The sequence below is a fragment of the Myotis myotis genome, unplaced genomic scaffold, assembly GCF_014108235.1.
Source record: "Myotis myotis isolate mMyoMyo1 unplaced genomic scaffold, mMyoMyo1.p scaffold_m19_p_2, whole genome shotgun sequence".
NCBI lineage: Eukaryota > Metazoa > Chordata > Mammalia > Chiroptera > Vespertilionidae > Myotis > Myotis myotis.
The window spans coordinates 50,941,230-50,966,872 of NW_023416324.1; the positions used below are offsets into that span (position 1 = coordinate 50,941,230).

Genomic DNA, 25,643 nt, shown 5'->3' on the forward strand with positions numbered 1-25,643 from the left:
TTCTTCCTAGAGAGAAGTCCAGAAACAGATTTTCTCTGTGTAAAGAACAATGTAATCAAGGATGTATCCATTCTGAACTCGGTAATATAAACCTTACTTGGAATAGATATGGAGGTAATATAAACCTTACTTGGAATGGATATGGAGGTAATTGTGTGAAAGTAGTATCTATAAAAACATGAAAATCAGAGATTTTACATTTTAAGAATTTGAAGAAAGGTCAATAGTCATCTGGTCGACTGGTTGACTGAAGCTTGGCAAAATAAAGCAAAAATGGATGCATTTAAAGAATTAGTTGAAGAAATTGGGAGATAGTTCTTACTGGAATTATAGAACACCTAGGAAGTACTAACCATGAAATCAAGTATTGGCCTCTAGAAATTAAGCAGCAGTCCATGTTCGGTATAATATAAGGAGGAAATGGGATCGTTTTATAATCTAAAGCAGGAGTAAGAACATGGGAAGGACCAGATAATAAATATTTTCAGATTTGCAGACCAAATGGTTTCTGTTGCCATAACTCAAATTTGCTGTTGTAGCATGAAGGAAGCCATGGACAGTGCAAAAATAAGTGGGTGTGGCTGTGTTCTGATAAAACTTTACTTACAAACACAGACAGAAGAAATTTGTTCTACAGGTTGTAGTTTATTAATTCCTGATCTAGAGAAAATATACAATTTTGGTTTTATTGACTTGATAGATAAATAGATCAGAAGGGTATCTAATGTAAAATTATCAATGATCTATTTTTGCATAGCACTCTTTTATTTTAAACTAGTGGCCCGGTGCACAAAATTCATGCACTTGAGGGAGGGTCCCCCAGCCTGGCCTGTGCCCTGTCACTGTGCAGGAACCCCGCAATCCATCACCCCAAAGAGGTAGGCCCTGCCTACCCATCCGGGGCTCCTTGATGGATTGCCCCAAAGAGGTAGACCAGAGCTGGGGGTCCTGCCTCCATGCAGCACGAAGCCGCAGGACCCTCAGACCTCGCCACATGGAGCTGAGGGACCTCCAGGTCTCGCCGCCCAGAGGCCTCCGCTGGGTCCCGCCTCCTGGCCAGGCTGCATAGAGGCCTCTGGAACGCGGGCACAGGTGCACAGAGGCCTCTGCTGGGTCCTGCCCCAGGGCTGGGCCACATGGAGGCCTCCAGACCCCCGGTGGAACCACGTGGAGACCTCCACCGGGCCCCAGGTCTCCTGGTGATGGATTGTGATGGTGTGATGCAAGTCTCCTACGCTGCAAGTTCCCACCCACCTGTGCCTGCTGATCGGTCATTATGTGTGAGGGTGTCCCAATCATTTGCATATTACCCTTTTATTAGTATAGATGTGCATCCTTTACTCTTTTTTGCATTAACATATTTTTAATGAAAAAAATGATAATAAATTACAAAATTTTGTTAGTATAATATATATATAGCTAATTATACACTAAGCAAATTTTATAATTTCATTAAATTTCAAAATTTATAATTTTAATTTATTATACATTATAACATCATATATGTATACATTAAATAAAAATTTACCACTTGTTCTCACTTTTATTTCATACAAAAGATATGTTAGAAAAAAAAAGAAAACAGGGTACACATTTAGAATAAAAGACAGTACTATGTAAAAATGGCTAGTTGATTACATATACATTATATATACAATATGTATATTATATCTAAAATATATAATTGTATCTGTTTCTGTGGAGAACCTAGACTAATACACTGGCCTATAAATACAATATTATGGTATCAATCATTAGTGCATTCTCTCACATTCATAGGTAATATTCTTCATAAGAGATTATATATTCTTTATTACTATTTCAGTAATAGGGATTTTACTACCTAAAGGGTCTGGGCTTCATTTTACAATAGCTCTCATTATTAGAAATTGTTCCAGAAAATCGTGTCCATTTTGAGATTAACACTATTCTATAACAGTAAGCCCGTAAACCAGAAATTCTAATTCTACTCTTAGCAACTCCATGTAGCCAATACTTCATACCCTTTATGCTCTTTTTAGTGATGGTTAATAGCCTGGGCTTTGGAGTCTATTGAAATTGATTGTGAATTTTAACTCTGAAACATACGATTGTAGTTCTGGGGAAAATTACTAAAAATTAAAGCCCAGTGCTTTTTAGACTTTAAATGCAAATAATGCCACTTATAGGATAGAGTGTTTTATTTTTGAGCTTTACTTAAGGAAATGAATATAAATTGCATGGCAGATAATAAGTGCTCACCTAAAAGGATATTGCTGATATTATTGTTGCTAGTGGAAACAGAAGAGATAAAATTATTACCCAAAGTCACCAGAAACATATTTCAGTTTTTAAAATTCAGTCAAAAAATTTAAGCACCTACTATATTGAAAGCACAATGAAGACAACGATAGAAGTGTATTCAGCTCTTATGGATCTTATACAGTAGCAGAGATATTCCTGTACCCATATGGATCCTCAAATGTAGGCCCTGGTTAGTGGGTTTGTTAAATTTCAGTTTTGGGACCATATTTAAATACTTCCAAAATAATAATATGCATCTCTATTAGCAATCACTGAGGTGCATACTGCCCCTTTCATCATTCATGATAGCGAATCACTAACGCCAATAATGTCTTTGCTTGTGGACTGTTAACAAGATTCCTCCACCAATTTTCTAGTGATTATCCATACCCTTGTTTGTATTTTGAAGATGGGCTTTTCCCATGTACATAGTCGGTCCATATCACCTATCATAGATAGGTTTCAAGATCATGAATGTTTTTAGAGATATAAATAAAAAATAATTTAAAAATAATAAAATTGAAAGGAGTGCATAAGAAAACTGTTGCTAAGACAATCTCAATTGCATATCTTAATCCAGGCATGTTTGATGTTTAGTCTAGACATCATGATTAAAGATAATTATGTCAGGGCCTTAACAAGCTCAACATGTGTCCTTCTTTGCTTTAGTGGGGTTTGGAGAAATCATATTCTATTCAACCCCTTACATCTGATTACCCTACCATCTGTAGAAACAAATCCTAGAGAGGATAAATTTGAATACTGAAACCTGGTAAAGGTGGGTTTCCAATTCCATTATCAAACTGCCTAAATCAGAATTTTAAATCCACCTTAATTCTTTCAGATTATAGTCTAGGACTGTATATGGACTCGATTTATCACAAGCAATATTTGAGAGATTCAACACAAATTTAAGAATCTATCAAATTCACCAAATATACCATCTTAAAAAGTTTACTTTTTGGCTTAAAGACTCAAATTGTATTTGACTGATTATTTTCTGTAGTTAGAGTGAGCCAGTATACTCTTTATTGTATACATCGGAATCAACAGGTGTGTAGATTGTAAACTTTTTTTTCTCTAATCATCTGGAAACTACACCAAATCACTTCCTTCTTCCTGATTTAACTCTGTGGATCCAACATATGCTCTGTAACATTTCTGAATGGTGATAGGAGCAATTGTCAATGTGAGATGGCTGCAGAGCAAGAGAGCACCTGAGAAGAGAAAGGCTGCCTTTTTTGAAGGCTGCACCTCTGTTACAGAAAGAAAGAAAAGGAAAAGAATAGTGATTCCTTTGAGCAATAAACTGCCAGGTGACATTTCCAGGCTGGTGCCATTCAGAGCAGCAGATGCCTGGGGTGATGAATTGGGCATACAGCACACACAATTTCAGGACAAAGCAATGGAACAGAACTAAGAGACAGGGCATGTTATCAAAAAGAGGAGAATAGAAGCTTTCCTGAAAGAGTTGGAACTGAGAAACTTGGTGCTCCTCATAACTGACAGGAATGTTGCGATGACAGAGCTGAGGGAATGGAGCTTGTGACCAGCCCACAATCCACACCTGTGAGTTTTTAGCTCTTTGTGCACTCTGTTGATCACCTTGGGTTGAGGTATAAAGCATAAAGAAGGAGACACCACTTTTACAATCGCTACTACTTCTGCTTTGTTTTTATGATCTATTGGCGTTTAAATGTTCGTCAATTACTATTACTAATGAACCTTTTAACATAAACGTTTTTGTGGTTTAAAAGAACCCCCTTTAAGTTGGAGAAGGCAACACAGATGAACAAAATTAGCCATGCACTGATAATTGTTGAAGCCAGATGATAAGGACAATAGGTTTGTTATATTATTCTGTCTCTTAAACCTTATACAACAGTTGAAACATCCCATTACTCTCCTCCTGTCACGAAAAATTTCTTGGAAGAGATAAAATTTCTCCACTGGTTCTCCACACCACACCTACATTCCTTATTTAACCCACCCTATCTGGCTTCGTTTCCCATAGTGTCACAGTTTTATCAACATCAGAGTAATTTCCACAATGCCAAAGACAATAGACACTTTTCTGTATGTATCTTATTATTCCTCTCCCTACATTTCAATCCATTAGATATTTGTTCTAATTATTAAAACAATCTCCTCTCTGAGCTTTATTCTTCTAGGTCTTCATCTCTGAGTCTAGCAAACCTTCCTAAGTCTCATTGCTCTCTTGCTTTCCAAATTCTCATTGACCATGGGCGACCTTCTTATGTCTCTCTACTTGCCTCCATATACAGGCTTATACTCATGACAAGTCTTATTTCTTATTCTGGCCTCTTCCTTAAGAATGAGCCTCATATATCAAATCATTCATTGACATTTCAATTTGCATGTCTAATATGCCTTACAACTTAAAATGATCAAAATTTTAATTTTTCTCCAAAATATATTTTTCTCCTGGTTTGCCTCACCTCAGTTGACAACACGTCCATTCTCCAAGTTGAGAAAGCCAGGAAGCTAAAATCTACTGCCCATCTCCCACCTCTCCAAGTCGCCCGATTTTACCTGTATAATATGGCTTTCACCTACTTTATTCATCTTCACTGCAATCACCCTTGTTAAAGTCAACATAATTTCCCACTTCACCTGCTACAGTGGTTTCTTAAATGGTCCCCTGCTTCTTCTGATAGGTTCCCTGCAATTTGTTCTCTACGTAGCACCACAAACTTTTATAGATTAGCAGCAAGTCATGCCATTTCTGTGCTCAAAAATTTGCCATGGTTTCCTTTTGCATTTAGAAAAGAAAATCTTATCTCCTCGCCATGGCCTACAATCAATCCCTAGTTGATATGAACTCTCAGCTAATTTCCAACCTGACCTTAAGCCACTCTCCCCCTTTTATAAGCTAGGTCCAGGCTTTCTGTTTTAGAGCACACCAACTTCTTTGCTGCCTTCAAGCATTTACAAATGCTGTGCTCACCACAGCACTGCTACACACAGCAGCCTCCCTCTCTTCAACTTCAAGGTTCAGTTTAGAAGTTAACTTTTCAAAGATGCCTTATTGTGTAAGCTTTCCCTATGGGGAGCAGCCCTCACCGTTCTCTTCCTTCTCTCCTTCCCCCACCGGCAAGCATCTCCTAAACTCGAAGGGTCCCCACAAGACTTGCAACCAGGGGAGCAATAGGCAGCAGCATCAAGTTCCAGGCCAATCCCCTGAACCTGTCCCTAAGGCCCCCCTTACTCTGACTTCCCATGAGTTAAGGCAGCCTAGCCTCAACTCTCTTGTTGCTTTATGCTAAGCCCTTCCTTGTTTAACTATACCCAGCTTTAATAAATGTACCCTCATAGTAAAAAAGAGAGAGAGAGAAAGAGAGAGAGAGATGCCTTATCATTGTGTTCAGTCTTTAGTAAATGTGTTATTGTCTCCCTCTTTTTTAAAAAAAAAAAATATTTAGACATTTTTTAAAAATATATTTTATTGATTTTTTTTTTTTTTAATAGAGAGGAAGGGAAAGGGATAGAGCGTTAGAAACATCAATGAGAGAGAAACATCTATCAGCTGCTTCCTGTACACTCCCTACTGGGTATGTGCCCGCAACCAAGGTGCATGCCCTTGACCGGAATCAAACCTGGGACCCCTGAGTCCGCAGGCCGACGCTTTATCCACTGAGCCAAACCGGTTAGGGCTATTGTCTTCCTCTTTACCTGACTCTTTGCAACAAGATTGTGAATCCCTTAAAGGTAGCAGCTGTATATTTTCCTCTTATAACTGTATACTCAATGTTTAGCAAACTGTATAGCATGTGAGTATTCAATAGATGATATTAGAAGAAAATTCATTTAAAATAAATATTCAAAATATAACCATTATGTGATGAGTTAGGGATGTTTTTCTTAAACAATCTACTTTTTGTAAAACATGTAAGCCAGGCAGAACACTTGAAACCCTGGATGTGCTTTGTTCAGTGATGAAATTAAGAGTTTCTCTGTGTTTTGTTTTGTTGTTTTTTAACATATGAGATATATCTAAGAAAAACTTACCCTTGCAATAAAACTTATTGATCACTCAGGACAATTCAATCTAGTGGAAATAGTTAGGAGCTGGCTAAGAAGGGTTGTTGATTTTCTCATGTGTTGCCTGCTGATCACCTTTCAATCAGGTATTGTATATCTTAACTTGTGTCTGAAAATTTAAAAAGTGCCAATATAGACGTTATTTGAAAGATAAATATTTTTCATACCTACCCCATTTTAATAAATCAGTTTCTGGGTTAATTGTATATTGTAGGTTTATCTATTCAATGGATAGCATTGCTTATACAACTTTCCCCCAAATCAATTAAATGTTTCCCTGCAAACCACCAGTCCTCTACTGTTCAAACACGGGTAGGGAAGCCTTTATCATTACAGATGCGTGTTCAAAATCCATAATTATTCCTTGTCATGTCACAAAAGAAAAAAATGGTATATATTTCCATGAAATACCCGGTTGTAATAAACTCCACGGAGAGTCTTGCTCAGAGAGTTCTCTCCTTCTCTTCAATCGGTTCTTTTGTCCTGTAATTGAATTGAATTTGCTCCTCGCCCCATTCCTTCTAGACAGCTTCTCATTTGAGGGCTCTGAAGATGTATTACACTAATATATCGTCTGAATGACAATGCTATGATGATGCATGGGTATAATACATCTTCAGGGCTTCAGCACTGTCCAGAAACAATGCAGTTGGCACTTGATTAAATTTAAACCTAATGCAGAAGGAAACACTAAAAAAAACACCACTACTGGCTAACAAGGAAGGCAAAAAAAACCCCACACTAAATAAAAAAGTTATTTCAATGAACTTCATAATCCTATATACTTTGAAGACAAGTTTTCAAGACTTTAGCATGGCTTATTATCAATTTGTCAAGTTATGTAAGACTATTCTTTATATAAATTTATAAAGATGATGAAGAAACATGGCCCGAGTTAGACAAAAATACACAATAAATCTAGTTATTTAAATCACAATTTCTTCGGCAAAGCGTACATATAAAATTTTATGCAATAAAAGTTTCATTTTGCCTCTTTTGTCAGTCTGGCAAAATTAGCTTCCACATTTCAGGAGTTATTTTCATTATGCATTATACTAGGAGACATTTCATGAAAGTTGAACCTCTTCCCTTAGGACAAAATTCCCTTTGAAACATTTTCACAAAGAGTGAAACTACTGTCTTCTGAAAGAAAATATTTCATAAATTTTAGGAAACTTTAACAGGCTGAAATTGGGTGGCATAGTACGAGGATAACTTATTGATGATAATAATAATAATAATCAGAAAAACATAGCACTATTTTTCATGTTCTGGTCATAGTATCCTTTATATTCTTTATCTTGGCTTTTTTCAGGCTAGTAATCAAACCAAACTCTTGAGAGACTTGGGCCTTTATTATGAGGGCAACCTCTCAGTAATATATAGCTGTTTAAAAGACCTTTCTTTTGTTCTTTATTTTTATACATTTTTTTATACCAAAAAGTAAAGCGAAAGAAAAACCCAAAGGTATCCCTCTAATGCATTATGTTTCTTGTCTTTTCCTCTCATCAATACCCTTTTATGAGAACCCAAATAAATAATTAAAACTTTGTTTGTGGAACTTATTCTGGTAGTTGCTCAGTAAACAATTCTACTTTCTATGTAGAGACAACTACAAAATAACATCTCACTAGTGTAGCAATGCAATCATTACATTGCATTTATCTGATTTTAATCAAATAAGAACACAGGGTTTATCACTGACATCTTTTATCATATGTCCTCAAGCAATTTTTACATAAAGATAAACTGAAATAAATTTTGATAATAGCTTAGAATTTGGCACTCTTAATTTGTGTTTGCTTTAAATACTTACATGTACTATCTCCTTTATATAATAGCCCTGTGACATGATTATTTATTATTATTATTGTCACCTCCATTTTGCAGATGAAGAAACTGAGGCACAGAGAGCTTAAGAAATTTGCCCAGGATGACACACACAGTGAGCGGCAGAGCAAGGATTTGAAGCCAAGTAAGTCCAAGTACTAAGCATGCCCGTTAAAGCACTGTGCTCTGTTGCCTTAATAAGAGTTGGAAATATAAAAATGTTATTAGCTTTTTCTACAACCTCATTGGGGAATAATAGATTCACAATTATTATAAATGAAAATAATGAATGGTAATATTAATTTTTAAGACATTAATCAGTTAATATTAGTTTATTGATCATGTAAAGAATTTATAGTATTCTAAAACACTGTCATTTAACAGTTAATTATTGAGAACCTACTATGTAGCCTGTTAAATAGATGTTAAAATGAGAGCACCCAAATGATGAGATAAATAGTGTTTATCATAGTTTTATTGATCTATAATCCAATATTATTAAAATCATTCTAATTTTATACTAGTGAGAATTTTTCCTAATTATGGTCAAATTAATCAAGGAAAATATAATTTTAAAACAAGCTGGAGTATAATTAAAAATGCAATAATAACATATCCATTTTGAATGAGGAAAAATGGTTATAGTGCTTCTTTACATAGCAGGTCATAACTCCTCTATAAATAATTATTGCAAGCCAAACATATGCTCATGTCTATAATTGTCAAGGACATTTTGAGTCTTGATTTAAAAAAATCATTATTAACATATTTTCTTTTTATTATTTATGTATATTTTCATAATTATCCTGTAACAGCTCTAAACTTCCAGTAGGCCTTGTTTGCATACAAATGGAGCCTTGATGGACATGATCGTACATTTATGGGGAAGTGAAACCAAGTTGTGCCTTCATTGGCTGCCCTGGCTTCAAATGAACATAATGCTCTTTTCCTCATCAATGTGATACATGAAGTTGTAATAATTCACATGTAAACTAGTGAATATATGTTAACCTAAGATATATTAGAACAGTGCCTGGAACACACTAAATGCTAATGAATAATACTTAAATACTTTTTGGGTTCATTTTATACATTCACAGTACCTACTGGTGCTCTTTCTGCATCTTTTTGGGATCTATCTCAATATATGAGTGGAATTTTTACCCAGGAAGTCCTACCTCAGCATGAATTAGCATGACATTTACAACCAAAGTAAAGCTGCATTTTCTAACTTTCATTTGTCTGTTTCTAAAGCCCTCTCTACTTTTATTCAGTTAGTGGTGGGCTCTCTTTATTCAGAACCTTTAAACAAGCCCCTAATTTGTTTAGACATAACCATTTATGTAAAACCTTTCCCTAATACAGGCAACATGCCACTGACATCACTTAGAAAAAAGACTCTACCAAAACCTAATTCCTAGAATATAAACACCCGAATGCCAATCTTTAACCCCAAATTTAGTCCATTAAAGGGAGACAAAATCCAGATCTATTATGAAACGCTTTGAGATGCTTGATGGATTCCTGTTTCCTGTTTCATTATGAATAAAGCACTTTCCTCTTAGAACAGTGGACTATTTTTTTATAATAATGCATTGTACCATCAGATCCATTGTTTAACCTTATATGTGTCTTAAAACACTGAATATTTTGTTATGTACAGTCATATAGTAGGCATTATCATCAGGTCCATTGTTTAGCCTTGGATTTGTCTTAAAACACTGCATATTTTCTTGCTTTCTGTAGTCATATAGCAGGCATTAACAGTTCTGAATACAGAGAGCCCACCACTAACTGAATAAAGGCAGAGGGGGCTTTAGAAGCAGACAAATGAAGGTTTAAAAATTACTATAAAGACAGAATCAGAACAAAGAGGCAATTGTAACTGCATACATAAATCATTTGTATGCAATCTCATGGTAAAAGTTTAACTAGCCATCGTTATGTAGATTCATTCATTATATAATTTTCCTTTAGTAAAGTCATTATGGAAGTTCCCCAAAGCTCTACATAGAGTGCGGCTCTCCAATGGAAATGGAAGCATAAATTGTAATCCGAATATCTGGTATTGTTGAAATGGCATGAGCATAAATTGCTGATTTTACTGAATTTTTTCTTCCTAGCATTAAATAGCAAAGTGTAGTGTCAGGATTGCAAACCTGAGACAATGTTCAAAGAATTAAGTGTTAGGGCGATAGGCTGCAGCTTGCAAGGAGCACACACACACAGCCTCTTCATCACAACACTCTTCGTGTTGGCCCAGCACTCAAGCAATCCTTTCACAAGAGGAAATTATATTAGAATCAAGAGCAATAATAGAAAGTAGTACTTTCCAGATTATACCTGTGATGATATCAGAATTATTAACAGCAGATTTCAGTAGTGTACATGAGTTTTAGATAGTAACTTTCATTTTATAGTCTTTCATGTGTTTTGTTCTCATAATTAGTAATTAACATTTTCTCTCTTAAGAATGTATTTAATTCTCTTTAAAGGTTACAGAAGCTTTAATGTGCTAACATTAAACTTGTATGTCTTGCAGCTGTGAAACAAAATGTAAAGCACCTCTTTTAAAATATTTAATGCAGGGCTCAGCAAACTTATCCTTAAAGGACCAGATAGTAACTAGTTTAAGTTTTGTGTAATTACTCAACTCTATTATTATAATACTAGAGGCCCAGTGCAAGAAATTGGTGCACAGGTAGGGTCGCTAGCAGCTGCTGGCTGCCAGCCGGGGCCTTCCTTCATTCTGAGCCACCCCCTGGTGGTCAGCACACGTCATAACGAGCAATGGAACTCCAAGGGGGGGGGGGTGCACTTTGCATATTAGGCTTTCATATATATGTAGATGACAGCAGCCATAGACAATATGCAAAGGAAGGAGTGTGACTGTGTGCCAACAACAACTAAAACTCCATTTATGAAAATAGACTGTAGGCCAGTTTGGCCCACAGACCTTAGGCTCCTGACCCATGGTCTAATGAATATTTGACCTTGTTTATTGTGTTTATTCTGAAATAACTCTCATTTAGTAATCTCAAAGTCCTTAAAAATCTCTTCATTTTGAATAATTTATTGTATTCCTGATTGAAAATTTATATTATTTATCTTATAAAGGAGAAAACCCATAGCAATACTTGTAGAAAGCATACTTATGGAAAGCATAGGGAATATTGCCTTTTATCTTTCAGTTTCTATACTTTAATCCACATGATTTCCAAATAACGTCTTTGGCCATTTTATGGCTACTTCGATGTTAAACGATGACTGACAGTATTCTATCCCAAGCAAAGATATACTTCAGAAATGAAGGCAAAGCAAGACATGCACAGATGAAGACTGCTAAGATAATTTGTCTCCAGAGCCTAATTTGTGCCTGGCCCTGTGCTAAGCCATGGGATACAATAGTAAACTGACACTGTTTCCCAACATAAAGAGTCCCCTGTCCCATAAGCCTTAGCCAGTGGTTCTCAACCTTCTTTTGCTTTAAATACAGTTCCTCATGTTGTGACCCAACCATAAAATTATTTTCGTTGCTACTTCATAACTATAATGTTGCTACTGTTATGAATCGTAATGTAAATATGATATGCAGGATGGTCTTAGGCGACCCCTGTGAAAGGGTCATTTGACCGCCAAAGGGGTTGTGATCCACAGGTTGAGAATTGCTGCCTTAGACAAACAAAGCCACCAACTATAATTCTGAAAAATAGTTCAACTCACGTGGTACAACTAATGTACAAAAAGCACTCCACTTTTCCTGGGATGCTTAAGAATGGTTTTATTATGGATTGGATACAGGGATAAAGGATGTTCCTAATAGCAAAAACAATGTGTGTTAAAGTAGAGAAATCAAATTTCCATCTAGACCAGTGATGGCGAAACTATGACAAGCGTTTCAGAGGTGAGACGTGAACTCATTTTTTTGGTTGATTTTTCTTTGTTTAAATGGCATTTAAATATCCTATATAATAATAGACAAACATGGTAATTGACTGTACCTTCACTATGCCTCCCATTGGCTAATCAGCGCAATATACAAATTAACCACCAACAAAGATGGCGGCTAATTTGTATACTGCAGGGAGGTCTGGGCCAGCATGAGCCGCATTCAGGGCCCCCATGGCGGGACCCCCATGTGTGGCCCTGGGCAGCGGGACCCTGTGGCTGTGATCTTGATCGTGATCGTGATTGGAAACCAGGCCGCAGGCAAGGTGACACCCCGGGACCCAGGAGCCACCTTGCCTGTGGCCCGTGATGGTGATCAGAAAGTTGGGCCGCAGGCAAGGTGACACCCCAGGACCCAGGAGCCACCTTGCCTGTGGCCCGTGATCGTGATCATGATCATGATCTTGATCGTGATCAGAAAGCTGGGCGCAGGCAAGGCAGAACCCTGGGACCCAGGAGCCGCCTTGCCTGCATCCCATGATCCTGATCATGATCAGAAAGCCAGGCCACAGGCAAGGTGGCCCCCTGGAACCCAGGAGCCCATCGGCAAGGTCTGCAGGCGAAGCAGCGATCAAGCTATGGGGGGGGGGGGGGGGGCAGAAGGAGCTACAGGAGCAGCTCTAGCCGGAGACTGAAGACTCCCACCGGAGCGTAGAGCAAAGACTGAAGGCTCCAGCCACAGCAAAGACTGTGTCCAGAACGAAGATGGAAGGTGGTGGCCAGAGTGAAGGTCTGGGTCCCAGGTGCCAGAAGAAAACTGGTGCTGGCAGCCAGGGGAAAGAAGGCCTATTGCACGAATCTTCGTGCAACGGGCCTCTAGTATAAAATAAATATCAAAAATATAAATCTTTGTTTTACTATGGTTGCAAATATCAAAAAATTTCTATATGTGAGACGGCACTAGAGTTAAGTTAGGGTTTTCAAAATGCTGACACGCTGAGCTCAAAAGGTTCACCATCACTGATCTAGACTAACTGGATGCATAGTTTTGCCTCACATCTAGTTCTTCACTGCCCATATCCTTTTAAGTCTCCACCACTGGGTTTCTGGCCCATTGTCACATGATCACCAAACAACCCAATGCAAAGGTAACTATTTGGCTCTTATCTGACCTGATTAACATTGCTCACTGCACAGTGCTCCAGGAAGTGTTTTTCTTCTTTTAATCTCTCAAAATCATGGTTGTTTGCATTCTTACATCTCTGACCTTTTGTTTGTTTTCTCTTTATAAAAGCTTAATAATTTTTTTATTAAACTAAAGTGATCCATGTCAAAAGAGTGCATTCAGAAAATAGTTTAAATTTGGGCAGTGGGAGTCAAAAGGAAAAGAAGAGTTTAAGATATTAATGAAATAAGAATCTAAAAGAATGGAAAGAGATGTAATCCAGAACATAACAGGAGAAAGGTGCCTTAACTTATATTGAGTTAGGTAATATTCTTAACTCCTATGGATAATTACGGTGAGAATATCCTGCCAAAAGGCATGAGGCAATTGGAAATTAGAAAACAAAGAGTTTGAGACATACAGCCATTGTTTCTCTCATATTTTAGCTTCAGAACCAAAATAATATCTTCATCAGATAATAAATAGCAGAAGGATAGAGTAAGAACATACCTGGAGATTTCAGACATCAAATAATAGGAATACACTAGGTAACAGTGATTAAGATAAACAGCAATGACTAGTAAGTGAAAATTTGACAGAGGCTTTAGAAATATCTCAGGTTTGTAATCTGTAATCTATCATTTAAAAATTTATCTTTTAACTTTTCCTATTTTTTCTGGATCTAGATTTATTGATAAAATGATATGTGGTTAAAATGTTTATTTTGTCACTGTATTCAAAATCAGGTGGCTTATGTAAACTGTCAATGTTCTCCAGGAGTTTGAAGTGATTTTTGGCTTCATAACACACTCATTTGAGAATAGTTATATGAATTGCATTTAAGAGCTGTAAATAGTCCCCTCACTTTCAAAAACAGGCTTGGAAGAGTCTATCTAGTCAACATTAAACACATTTGAGTAGTCCATGAATAGTTAATATTATGGAATATTTGCTCAAAGTTATGAAATCTTTTCAATACCCTATGACATTCTATTTAGTCCCCATAATACTTCTATGAATTATTATCATCACTTATTACTTAAAATTAAAGAGGTTAACAATTTTGTCTAAGATCTTACACTTGGTATGAGAAGACCGGTGTCTTAAATTCAATTCTGATTATCATCAAAGTTCATGATCTTTATCCCTGCTATTCTGGTACTACCTGGTGCATAATAAATTACTGATAAGAATAAGAACAAATCATATATTTTATGTTAGGGATTTGGGAAAAACCTTAAAAATTTTCTGAGTAGATCAGAGATTACTTAAAACAATTGGATTTCTTATGAACAAAGATGTATGAACCTATTTAAATCTCCATCAAAAGAACAATTTCCTATTTATATTTTCCTTAATATAAATATTTTTACTATTAATTCCATAAGCATTTTTGTATACACACAACATTGCTGGCCCCGTTCCATGCTAATTGTTAGAATAAACCAAATAAAATATAGTCTACCCTTTGCACTGAGGTTATGTCAGGTCTTGTGGTTATTATAATATCACAGGAAGTAGCCTAGGCCTCTGAGTCTCTGATAATTTTGCTGTAAGCCCGACTAACTGTTAGCTATCATAAACCAATCTGTAATGATACTAACCCCAAGTGTATGCTTTCTAATCATTTGCAGTAAGTGAAGTGCTTGATTCCAGAGCTGGGGCAAAAAAGACACAAGATGAGTCTGGCATATTTTATCATGAAGGAAAAATAAAAATGCTAAAAAAAAAAATGATGGGACATATCACAACAACACAAGAGTCAGAATGAAGTCACCCCACTGGCCAAATAAGGGACGATTTGAGCATCAAAATAATTAGAACAGTAATGAACTATAATAATTTTTAAAAGTTAGGAATCCATAAGTCTATATCATAATACGTAGATAAATAAACAAATAAATAAATAACAGGGGGAAATGAGGCTCATGTTGACAGCATAATGCCAAGTGCTAATTGGTGACAGTAAAAAGAGTACTTCAGCTTGAAAATATCCTCTTTGATGATTATTAGGGTAAAGATTGGTTCACAAAAGAATCACTGGTAATGCTAAATCTAAGTGTAAGGTGGACAAGTAGCAGATATTTGTATGTTATGATCTTAAAATCTTCCCCTACTGCTTATTGGTAGCGTAGGGCAAGAAAAAAATAGCTACACAGTACAGAAATCAGACAACATCTTGTTGAGTAATGGAAATTAACATAAAAAAATAAGGAACAGATGGATATCCTGTGCCTCTAGATATCATTCCTTGAGAAGGTTACAACTTCATTTATTTATTTCCAGATGGGCATAACTAGAATGCAATCGTGAAGAAACGAGCCAAACCCAAAATGAGAAATATTCTGTTTTAAATAAAGGGTACACACATTGTTAAAAAATATCAATGTTCAGTAATGACAAAGAAAGATAAAGAATTAGTCCCCAGGCTAAAGTGATATGACAACTACATACAAAACTTGGATTCCATAATAGAGAAAAAAGAATTCCATAAAGGACACTATTTGATCACTTGCCAGAATTGGAAGATGGATAGCAGTGGAATACAAGTATAATGACAATGTTAGACATATGAACATCTGTGGTTATGTAATAAATGTCCTAATTCTTCAGAAATGCACACTGAAATAACTGGGGAGAAGAGAGCATGATAAATACAGGTTGCTTTCAAACAATTCAATGAAAAGGTATAATACATGTATTTTTATACATATTCTACACATAACAAATGATGAAGCAAATGGGGAAAATGATCATGAATGAAAATTTTGATTAGCGCTTCAGAGTCCACAGATACAGAGGGCCCACTGTATGCGCTGATCTTATAAGTCCCCCATTTTATATAGCACACTTAAGCATCTGCAAATTTTGGTGTCTGGGGGTGGTAGTGGTCCCGGAACCAATGCTCCTTTTATAACCAAGGAACAAGTTAAGTTTTGAGGAAGTAAAAATGATCAGGAATGAAAATATAATAACGTGTATTTTTCTACATATTCTACACATAGCAAATGATGAAGCAAATGGGAAAAATGATCATGAATGAAACTGAATAAAGGATATAGTGTGTTCTTTAAATGATACTGCGATAATTTTTAAATATAAATTTGAAATTAATCTCTGACTATAGACTAGAAAAAATAGAAAGAAATCACTGGTATATGTAAACTCTAAGGAAACTCATATATCCAAGACAGTTCTCTGGAGAGATGAGTTTTAGGAAAATGCACTGAGTTGTTTGAACTAAGAAGTGAAAGAGCAATTCCAATGGCCTCAGGTGATTAGTGTCTGCGATGTGGTGGAACACACAACCTAAGTTTTCTGTAGATTAGGGAGAAGCTCTGTGGAGTGATCATTCTGTTACTACATATTTCTTGTTAATTTTAAAAATGGAAATAGACCATGAATGAGTTGGCAAAAATTACCAAAGGTATTGGTAAAAAGATGGAAACAAATCACACAGGTACAAAAGCTAGACATCTCTCCCAATGTTGACAGGGAGGACAGTTGACCCTGGAACAGCAAGGGTTTGACCTGCACGGTTCTGCTTATATGTGGATTTTTGTCAATAAGTTCCCTGTGCTAATTTTGATGAGTGCTTCAGAGTCCACAGATACAGAGGGCCCACTATACGCATGGATCTAGGCCATTTTACATAGGGCCTGAAACTTTTAGTGCTGTCAGGGTGGGGGGTGGGGTCCTAGAATCAATACCCCTAAATAACCAAAGGATAAGTTAAGTTTTGAGGGAGTAAAAATTTATAAGGGGCTTTTGGGATGCACAGTGCCAGCACCTCTAACCTCTGCATTGTTCAAGGGTCAACTGCGTAACTGTTTTTAACACTAAACTTTGCTTATATGGTGACTGCTGTTTTGAGCCACATTTCTTTCATGAAATAGCAAAATTAAAAAAAAAAAGAGAATATACAAAATATTGATATTTCTTAGGTAAAACATTAGCATACCTGAATTTTACAATTTAGCATTCAAATGTAAATATACAAATGGACAAAAGCTAGTAGAATTATCAGGCATGTTACTTAAAGCAGGAACTCCACAGTTCTGCACATTTAAATATAGATAGTTAACAAATTATAATTTGAAAATATTGGAAGCATTTATAAAAATATCAGCCATGTCTAGCTATTTATTGGATAATAGTTGATACTTATGCTAATTTTTCTAATTTGCTCTGTGTGGCAGGATCAGGAAAACAAATCTATGTACAGTTTAACTTATAAACCCAATCTGTCTTCTTTCAGCTTCATGATGTTATGCATTATCATTATTCTAATAACTTCACTAACCAATATTCATGCTATTTAATTAAACTAAAATGTACCCAAGCACTTTAAAAGGAAGACTATGCATAATAACAAGCACTGCAAAGCAGGAGAGTTAAATCCAACATATTAATCTTAAATTGTATAAAGATGGAGATTCTGTGCCTCGTTCTTACAAAAAAATATATTACCATATCAGATTTAAACCCCTGGAAAGATGATTAAGAATCAGTCATACATTTGCATATCATCTTATACTTTATAAAGCATGTTTAGGCCTAGTATCTATTTGCAGTCTCACAATAGCCAGGGATCATTATCATTTGATTTTGGAAAGTAGGAAACTAGCTGAGAATAACCGAGGCTAAGCGATTTGCGCTAGCATTGGTTGCACTGATGACTAGGGAATTGGCGATAGGGACACATTTATCCCAACTGTTAGTCCTGCATTTGTCTCACACTCCACGGAGAGCCCTGTCACTAATTCAGTGCTCACATGCCAGTTTTTATGATCCTGTAGCCACTCTCGAGAGTGAAGTGTTTGCAGTCAAGAGTGCACTCATGCTTCAGAAACATTATAGAGACCATAATGCGTATCGTATAAGTGTATACTGCTGTTATATTGATTTCCTTCTCACGTTAATAGTAATACTAAGCATATGATGTGAGTAAGTCTCATCAGACCTACTGCATAAATGAGGAAACTGAAAGACACTTAAGGATAAGTGATATTAAAGAAAGCATTAGCAGATCAAATAGATGTTCCAGCTGTCCTCTTCCTATGCCTCTATAAAATGTGTCTTTCTGATTTCTTTAAAAGCATTTTCATCACAATAGCCTTGTTGAAACTATTTCCACTAAAAATATAGAACAAATAAAAATCAATTTTCATTATCTGAAATGTTGTGGCATCCTGTTCATTAAAAGCACCGCCTTCACGTCCATGGTAAATTTAAAGCTATATAGTTCAAATGTTAAAATCGGACACAAGTTGATGATTCTGTTAGAGTCGCTGCTGTGAAAACAGAAGTGTTTGGATGATTATCCTGTTTCCTAGGGTGAACTTCCTCTCTTCATGTCACGCCCCTTAATTCCACAGAGGCACATGGTCTTGTACAAGTCACTTAAGCTCTTGGGTTTTAAGATCCCTTCATCACTGAAAATGTAATTCTAACTACCAGATCCTTGATTCTGAACTGCATTTTCAAATTAGACGCAGCAACCTCATAGTTTGTATAATGTGATTTCCCCCTGATTCCCTTAGCCGTTCATGATGGCCTATTAACATGTGCGTGCGGACAGAATGAAAAGCTTTACACATGTCAACGAAAATATTTCACTTGGAATATTTCCATTTGGGCCTTTTGTCTATGGATGTGCAATTCTCCAGGATACTAGGATGAAAATAACTTTGACTAAAAATCATGAGACACGGGTTCTATTCCAGGCTCTGACAGGAAATGTTCATTTAACTTTTGTGAGCAACAGAACATTTAGGTATAAAGAATAAGTATACAAATACCAAATACGCGTCCTGCCTACCTCATGAATAAGATGTAAGAGAATAAATTGACTCAAGTTTGGAACAAGTGAGGTTAAAGGAGAATAGTGAACAGCACAAACAACACTGGCATAGTTCTGCTTTACCTGACGGGGAGATGTGCCGCCAAGAAATGGTAGGCTCTGGTTTCCCAGTGGCCAAACAAATTAGGGTGACATTGGTTCCTTCATTGATGGTCATATCACTTGAGATGTCATATATCTTCGGAGGAACTGGAATGGTAAAACATGCAGTGGTCAGAAAAAAATATATAAAATTCTGTTGATCTATATATGATAACTCCATGATCTCATGCACTAAAGCTGGGGTGGTGGAATGCACTTATGGCCTATGATCATGATCAGTACCCCAAAGATAGATTCTCTAGCTCCTCAAGACTCTCTTAGAGTTTTCTTTGTTAGTTGGTTAGTTTTATTTTTTCTAAATTTTAGATGTGTAATATTTAATAACAAAAGTGTTTAAGTGTTGCTTAAATTAAAGTTTTATTGTGGATATTTTTTATTGTTGTTGTTAAGCCTCACCCAAGGATATTCTTTTTCCATTGATTTTCAGAGAGAGTGTGAGGGAGGAGGAGAGAGAGAGAGAGAAACATTGATGTGAGAGAAACACGTCCACTACTAGCCTTCCACATGTGTCCAAACCAGGGCTAGGGATCAAGTCTGCAACCAAGGCATGTGCCCTTGAACAGATTGAATCCATGATGCTTCCGTCCACAGGCCAACGCTCTAACCACTGAGCAGAAACCGATAGGGTTATTGTGGATATTTTGTATTAAATAAACTGGAGTATTCATAATCAATCTGTTCTATCCATGAATCTTCACCATAATGATGGTTTTCTTGTTGAAAAGAGTAAAAAAAAGTGGAAATTTAGAAGAGACTTAAACTAAAACAGTTGTGCCTACATCTTGATTCAAAAGCTGAGTAAGATAAAAACATGTGCAGGACTGGGAAGTAAGATTCCGGGTTCTCAAAGGCATTTTGGGCCTCAATTTTCTATCTGCTAAATAGTAGGGCTGGAGATTGCCAGCATTTATGTTCTAAGAGACACTATTACTAGGGGCTGTGACACTTGTGTTCCGCAAGAGTTTTCTTGTCAGTGATGGCTGGAAACCACTGGTTGAAACAGTTCTTCACTTTTGGATTTCTTAGAGCCTCTGTTATGCCCACTGTACCTCTCAAGAGTAAAGGGGAAAATATTATGTTGTATTTTTTTATTGTCCCTTATGTATTGGACTATGGGAGCTTTGATCCCAGCAGCATTTGGTGAAAAGTTTACAGACCATGGAATACAAGTTGGGAAAGTTGGATAGAAAAATCCTTAAATTAACTTCCTGGATTAAAATGTCCATTACTCTCTCAAATACCAAATGGTCTCATTTAAACCTCAAACAACATGGATATGAATCCTGGGTCCTCTACTGGCTAGTGAGTTATCTAGGGCAAGTTACTTAATGTATCTCAGACTCAGTGTCTTCATCTGAAACTTGGAGGTAATAATACAAACCCCATGTAGCTGTTGGGAGCATTCTATAAGTCAATACATGTTAAAGGACTTATAAAAGTACTTGACATTGTTAGCTATTATTTTTAGATGCCTTAAAAGACATATCATATTGTTTTTAATTTCAGTACTGCCCTTTTCCCATGCCTTAAACTGCTCTCAGAACTTCATCACTTTGGTAGTGTATGACTGGCTTATAATACACATTTTGGTTTACTATATAAAAATTATAATGTACTGAGAGAAACATTCACTGGTTGCCTCCCAATGGCAATTAGATACATTGATAACTATTAGAAAAATATTCTTTTTTTACTGAAATATTTTAATTGTTAGAGTTTCTTCATGCAAGAGATATTTAGACAGTTATTTAAAAAAAAACAGTAACTAAAATCTATCTTAAGGATAAATTAAATTACCTATCCTGTGAATATCATCTTTGATTTTTTAAATTAAATCATAACTCTGCTATAAGAAAAATCTAAGATAATTATTATGGGTATAAAGCATTTGATTATATGTAACTGTTGCTATGATTGAAGAAAATGCTTATTCTTAAGTGATATACTATTGTAACTGTTTCTAAATGACATATTTTTAATGAGCATTTAAAACATGTTATCATTAAGCTCTTCAGTGAGCTATTCTCAGGCAAATAAAAAAAATAAAAACCATTTTAAACAGGTACTCTTTTTTAGCTTAACTGACACAGAACAAAAATATAGACATTAAGATACTATAGACAGAAAATAGGAAAAAATGTGAATTATCTATTACTGGTGAACAGGAGAGTTAATAAAAATAAAGTTACTACATTAAATAGGAATACTATTGGCTATGTGGATGTATGTATTAATTTACTACGGCAAACTATGAAATACATGTGTAAATATACAATATTTGTATATGTGAGAATATACAAATATACACAAATGCACATACACACAAATACATATATACTAATGCACACTATTAATAAAATAAAAGAAAAAGTTACTTAGTACTTTCTCCTTTATATGGAATATAGTACATAGAGATCAGCCTAGGATGGTTAGTTCATTTATATATTTTAAACACATAACTGATTCAACTTTAGATAGAAGTTGTGTATATATTTAAGAGAAATGATGAAGTGTCATAAGACCATACATCCTATCCTCTCAATTACATTATTTTGTCAATTCTATCAGATTTTAAAGTAGTTTAGTTTCCCCTTATGCATCTGCTTGTATTTTAAGCAGTAAACATGAGTGGTACACTGATATTAAGCACAATATTTGACTTCGCAAAGAAACAACAGAGTTTCTTAGCCATAAACTTAGATTTGACATTTAACTACGGGAAATTGATAAGGGAAGAGTACTGAATTCCAGGTGTGGCATGTCATCTCAGTGATTGCAATCACCTCTTGGGGCCTCATGATTCAGGATATGCTACAGGGAAGGAACATATGGAAAGAGGCGGTAAATAAGGGAAATCCCTTTGGCAAGGCTCTTCTCCCCAGAATGCATCACCTGTTGACATCAGATACTGTATGTTAGGGTGGGAGGTGGAGGCAATGAAATCTTTCACATGCACTGTAGTTTGTGGAGGCAAAAACAGATGTTGCTTCACTGAATATTCAAAGCATTTGTCCATTCTATTTAAGAGTTCTACCAAATGTATGAAAGGTTAATTCTGGACACACAGCAAATGTAGAAATTTCAAAGCATAATCCTTGCCCTCAAGGAACTTAAAATTAAGAGAAGGAGGCAGATAGGAATTTAACTAAGATAAAATAAATATTTTCCATATTTTTCTTTACCATTTTACATGAGTAACACATATTTAATAACTATGCCTTCTGGGTTCAAATTGGCAAAGATTGGTTTCATATTGGTTTATTTTAATGTGAAACATGTAGAACAACTTATGCACAAAGCTATTTGGTCCGGTGCTATTTATAATGGAGAAACACTATTAATAACCTCAAAGTAGGACAGCATAAATGTAGACATTGTCAGCTCTATATCCAGAATAAGGCATGGTGCTGGGGAAGGGTTTGGGATCATTCCAGGTGCATCAGGCTAAGGGAAAATGAAGAGAAAAGAGATGCTTCTACGTTGGGTGGCAGGGACTGGGAACGATGCTGTTATCTCAGGCATCTTAAGACCATCTGGTTCTGGTATCTCTTCCTGGGTTACAGATTGTGTGTAAATGATCCACACGCACACAGGTGGGAAGGACTCTATTGAGCCTTCTGAACAACAAAGCAAGCAGTGTGTCTAATGGTATGTCCAATATGCTGTGCTCTAGCATAGAAAAACAAGAGTTAAAACAACTTACTATTTATTCTAGATGCCTGATCCTTTTCTACATAGTGTATTCCAAACTTTCTCAAATGCTTTATTTAATAGATTTTTATTGATTTCAGAGAGGAAGTAAGAGGGAGAAAGAGATAGAAACATTATTGATGAGAGAATTATTGATTGGCTGCCTCCTGCATACCCCACACTAGGGAACAAGCCCACAAACTGGGCATGTGCCCTGACAGGGAATTGAACCTTGATCTCCTGGTTCACAGGTTGATGGTCAACCACTGAGCAACACTTGCTGAGCTCAAACACTTTATTTAGAAATTTGATTTAAATGATGTGTTTACAAAGGAGCAAATGTGTTAAATCAATTCAATTATTTTAAGTAACTATGAATTTTGGACTTCTGTGATATTATTAAAGTTTTTATGACCACAGCAGTGTAATAAAAAATATGTTATTTGTCTAAATGTAAACTTGTTTAATTTACAGTAAATAATTATTCTAACATTATAATTACTCTCATCATCAACATGACACCATAAATAAAAACAGTAAAGGGCAAAAGTTCTAGATTTCATACAAAATCATAGAATATTTCTCTCCTAATTGGACTTTAATTGGGGATATACGAGATTTTATTATTTTGTTTATAATTATGTGTTGTGTATGACCAGTGAAAGAGATTGTAAAATATCAGAAACTTTCCAAAAACAGAAGTTTGGGGAGGAGAACCAAAATAGAGGTGTAGGCAAACACCTGTGCTTGCCGCCTCCCACAAACACATCAAAATTACAACTAAAATACAGAACAACCATCATCCAGAATCGCCGGAAAGCTGGCTGAATAGAAGTCCTACAATGAGAGAAGCAAAGAAGAAAGCACACTGAAACTGGTAGGAGCTGCGGAGGTGCAGAACAGGCTGGTCTGCCACCCAGGTGTGCTGCTTTTTTAATCAGGAGCGGGATCCTCTCTGCTGAGGCCTCTGGGAGGAGCAAAGGGTCCCAAACCACACCAGACTCTCAGCCCAGGGTCCCAGAGCTGGGAAAAGAAGTCCCCACAGACAGTAGAAACTACTGGCTATAAAAACCAGTGTGGATTGGGGCTCAGTGACACAAAGGCTGCTGGAGACCCAAGTGCTCCTCTTAAAAGGCCAGCACCATGAACTTAACTTACAAGCTCCTGCTTCCTCTGAGCTCCCATGCTGGGCGAGTCTCTGGGGGACCCAGAAACATATGAGGAGAAACTGGATTGTCTGGCATCAGGGCAGGAACTCAAGGGCAGCTTGCTTTCAGAAGGAGATGCTCTCAGCAGTCGTTGTTCCTGTGCTGGACCTTCACAGTGTCAGAGTTGACTGACAGACATTTCTGTTTGCTCCGCCCTGGTGATTCCCTGAGACCCTGTCTCATCCAATTTATAACCCCATCCAAGCTGTGCACTTCAGCTTTTGCATATTAATGGCCTTTCCTTGCTTAGGCTAAAAACCTGTCAAGCAAGCTGCAGCTGAGTCAGGGAGCCCCAAACCTATCAATAAAAGGCCCAAGACCAGCACCAGGAACAGCCTGCCTTGCTTCACAGCTGAGCTTTGTCTGGGCACTTCCAAACCCAACACAAACAGGAAGAATCTGCAGATGTCTCCATAGCTCCTGCTGGATGGGCCCAGTCAGTGGCTGACTTTGCACCTCCCTGGAAACCCAAGAGCCAGTGTGCCCAGTGGTCAGTGTAAGACCATACCAGATTACAACTCTACACATCCATAAGTGACACACTCAAGAGGCAGACTCAGTGAACACCAAAGCCCCACTGAAGCAAGTCCTGCTCCATAAGGGTGTGTCCTGCATAGCAACTTTCCCACTGTAGTCATAGCTGGTCCCCACAGCCAATTGGCCTGGAGGTCAATTCCTCCTAGTGACACCAACAGCAATCAAGGCTCAACTACAACAAGACTGTATGCACAGCCCACAAAAGGGTAGACCTAGAGTGTCCACCTCAGGTGATTAGGGAGGCTGAGCCACTGGGCCCTACAGGAAACCTACTACATAAGGCCACTCTATCAACTCAAGGAAACTTAGCAAATCTACCCAACACCATAGAAACAAACACAGGGAAGCAGCCAAAATGCAGAGATAAAAAACATGTCACAAATGAAAGAAATGGAAGAAAGTGAACTACTGGATATAGAGTTCAAAACCACCATTATAAGGTTATTCAAGAATCTTCTAGAAACCTCCAAGGGGCTTAGTGAGGCTTTCAAGGATCTTAGTGAGAATGCCAAAAAACTGGAAAAGGACCAGTCATAAATTAAGCTACACTAACTGAAATAAAAAAATATTATACAGGGATTCAACAGTAGACTAGACCATTGACCACTGGTGGTCTCTGAGGTCCAAAAGGTTGGCAACCACTGGTTTAAGTAAACCTTTGGAGCAGTGGTCACCAACCAGTGGTCTGCAGCTCACTAGTTGTCTGTGAGGTCTGAAAGGTTGGCGACCACTGGACTAGAGGATGCTGAGAATCAAATCAATTATTTGAAATATGAGGAAGCAAAAAGGAAAAATAATTCAAAAATATGAAGATAGTGTAAGGAGTCTCTGGGACAACTTTAAGCATAACAACATCCAAATTATGGAGGTTCCAGAAGAGAGAGAGCAAGATATTGAAAACATATTTGAAAAAATAATGACAGAAAACTTCCCCTACCTGGTAAAAGAAATAGACTTACAAGTCCAGGAAGCACAGAGAACCGAAAAAAAGAGGAACCCAAAGAGGACCACACCA

At 36.7% G+C, this 25,643-nt stretch overlaps 1 protein-coding gene across 1 annotated transcript in view; it reads right to left on the minus strand.

Moving 5' to 3' along the window:
- NEGR1 (neuronal growth regulator 1) overlaps positions 1 to 25,643 on the minus strand; it is an 885,164-nt gene that overhangs the window by 373,769 nt on the left and 485,752 nt on the right. The window contains exon 3 of the mRNA XM_036351917.1: positions 19,155 to 19,280. Within this exon, the coding sequence (XP_036207810.1) occupies positions 19,155 to 19,280 (126 nt within the window). The remainder of the gene's footprint in view (positions 1 to 19,154; positions 19,281 to 25,643) is intronic.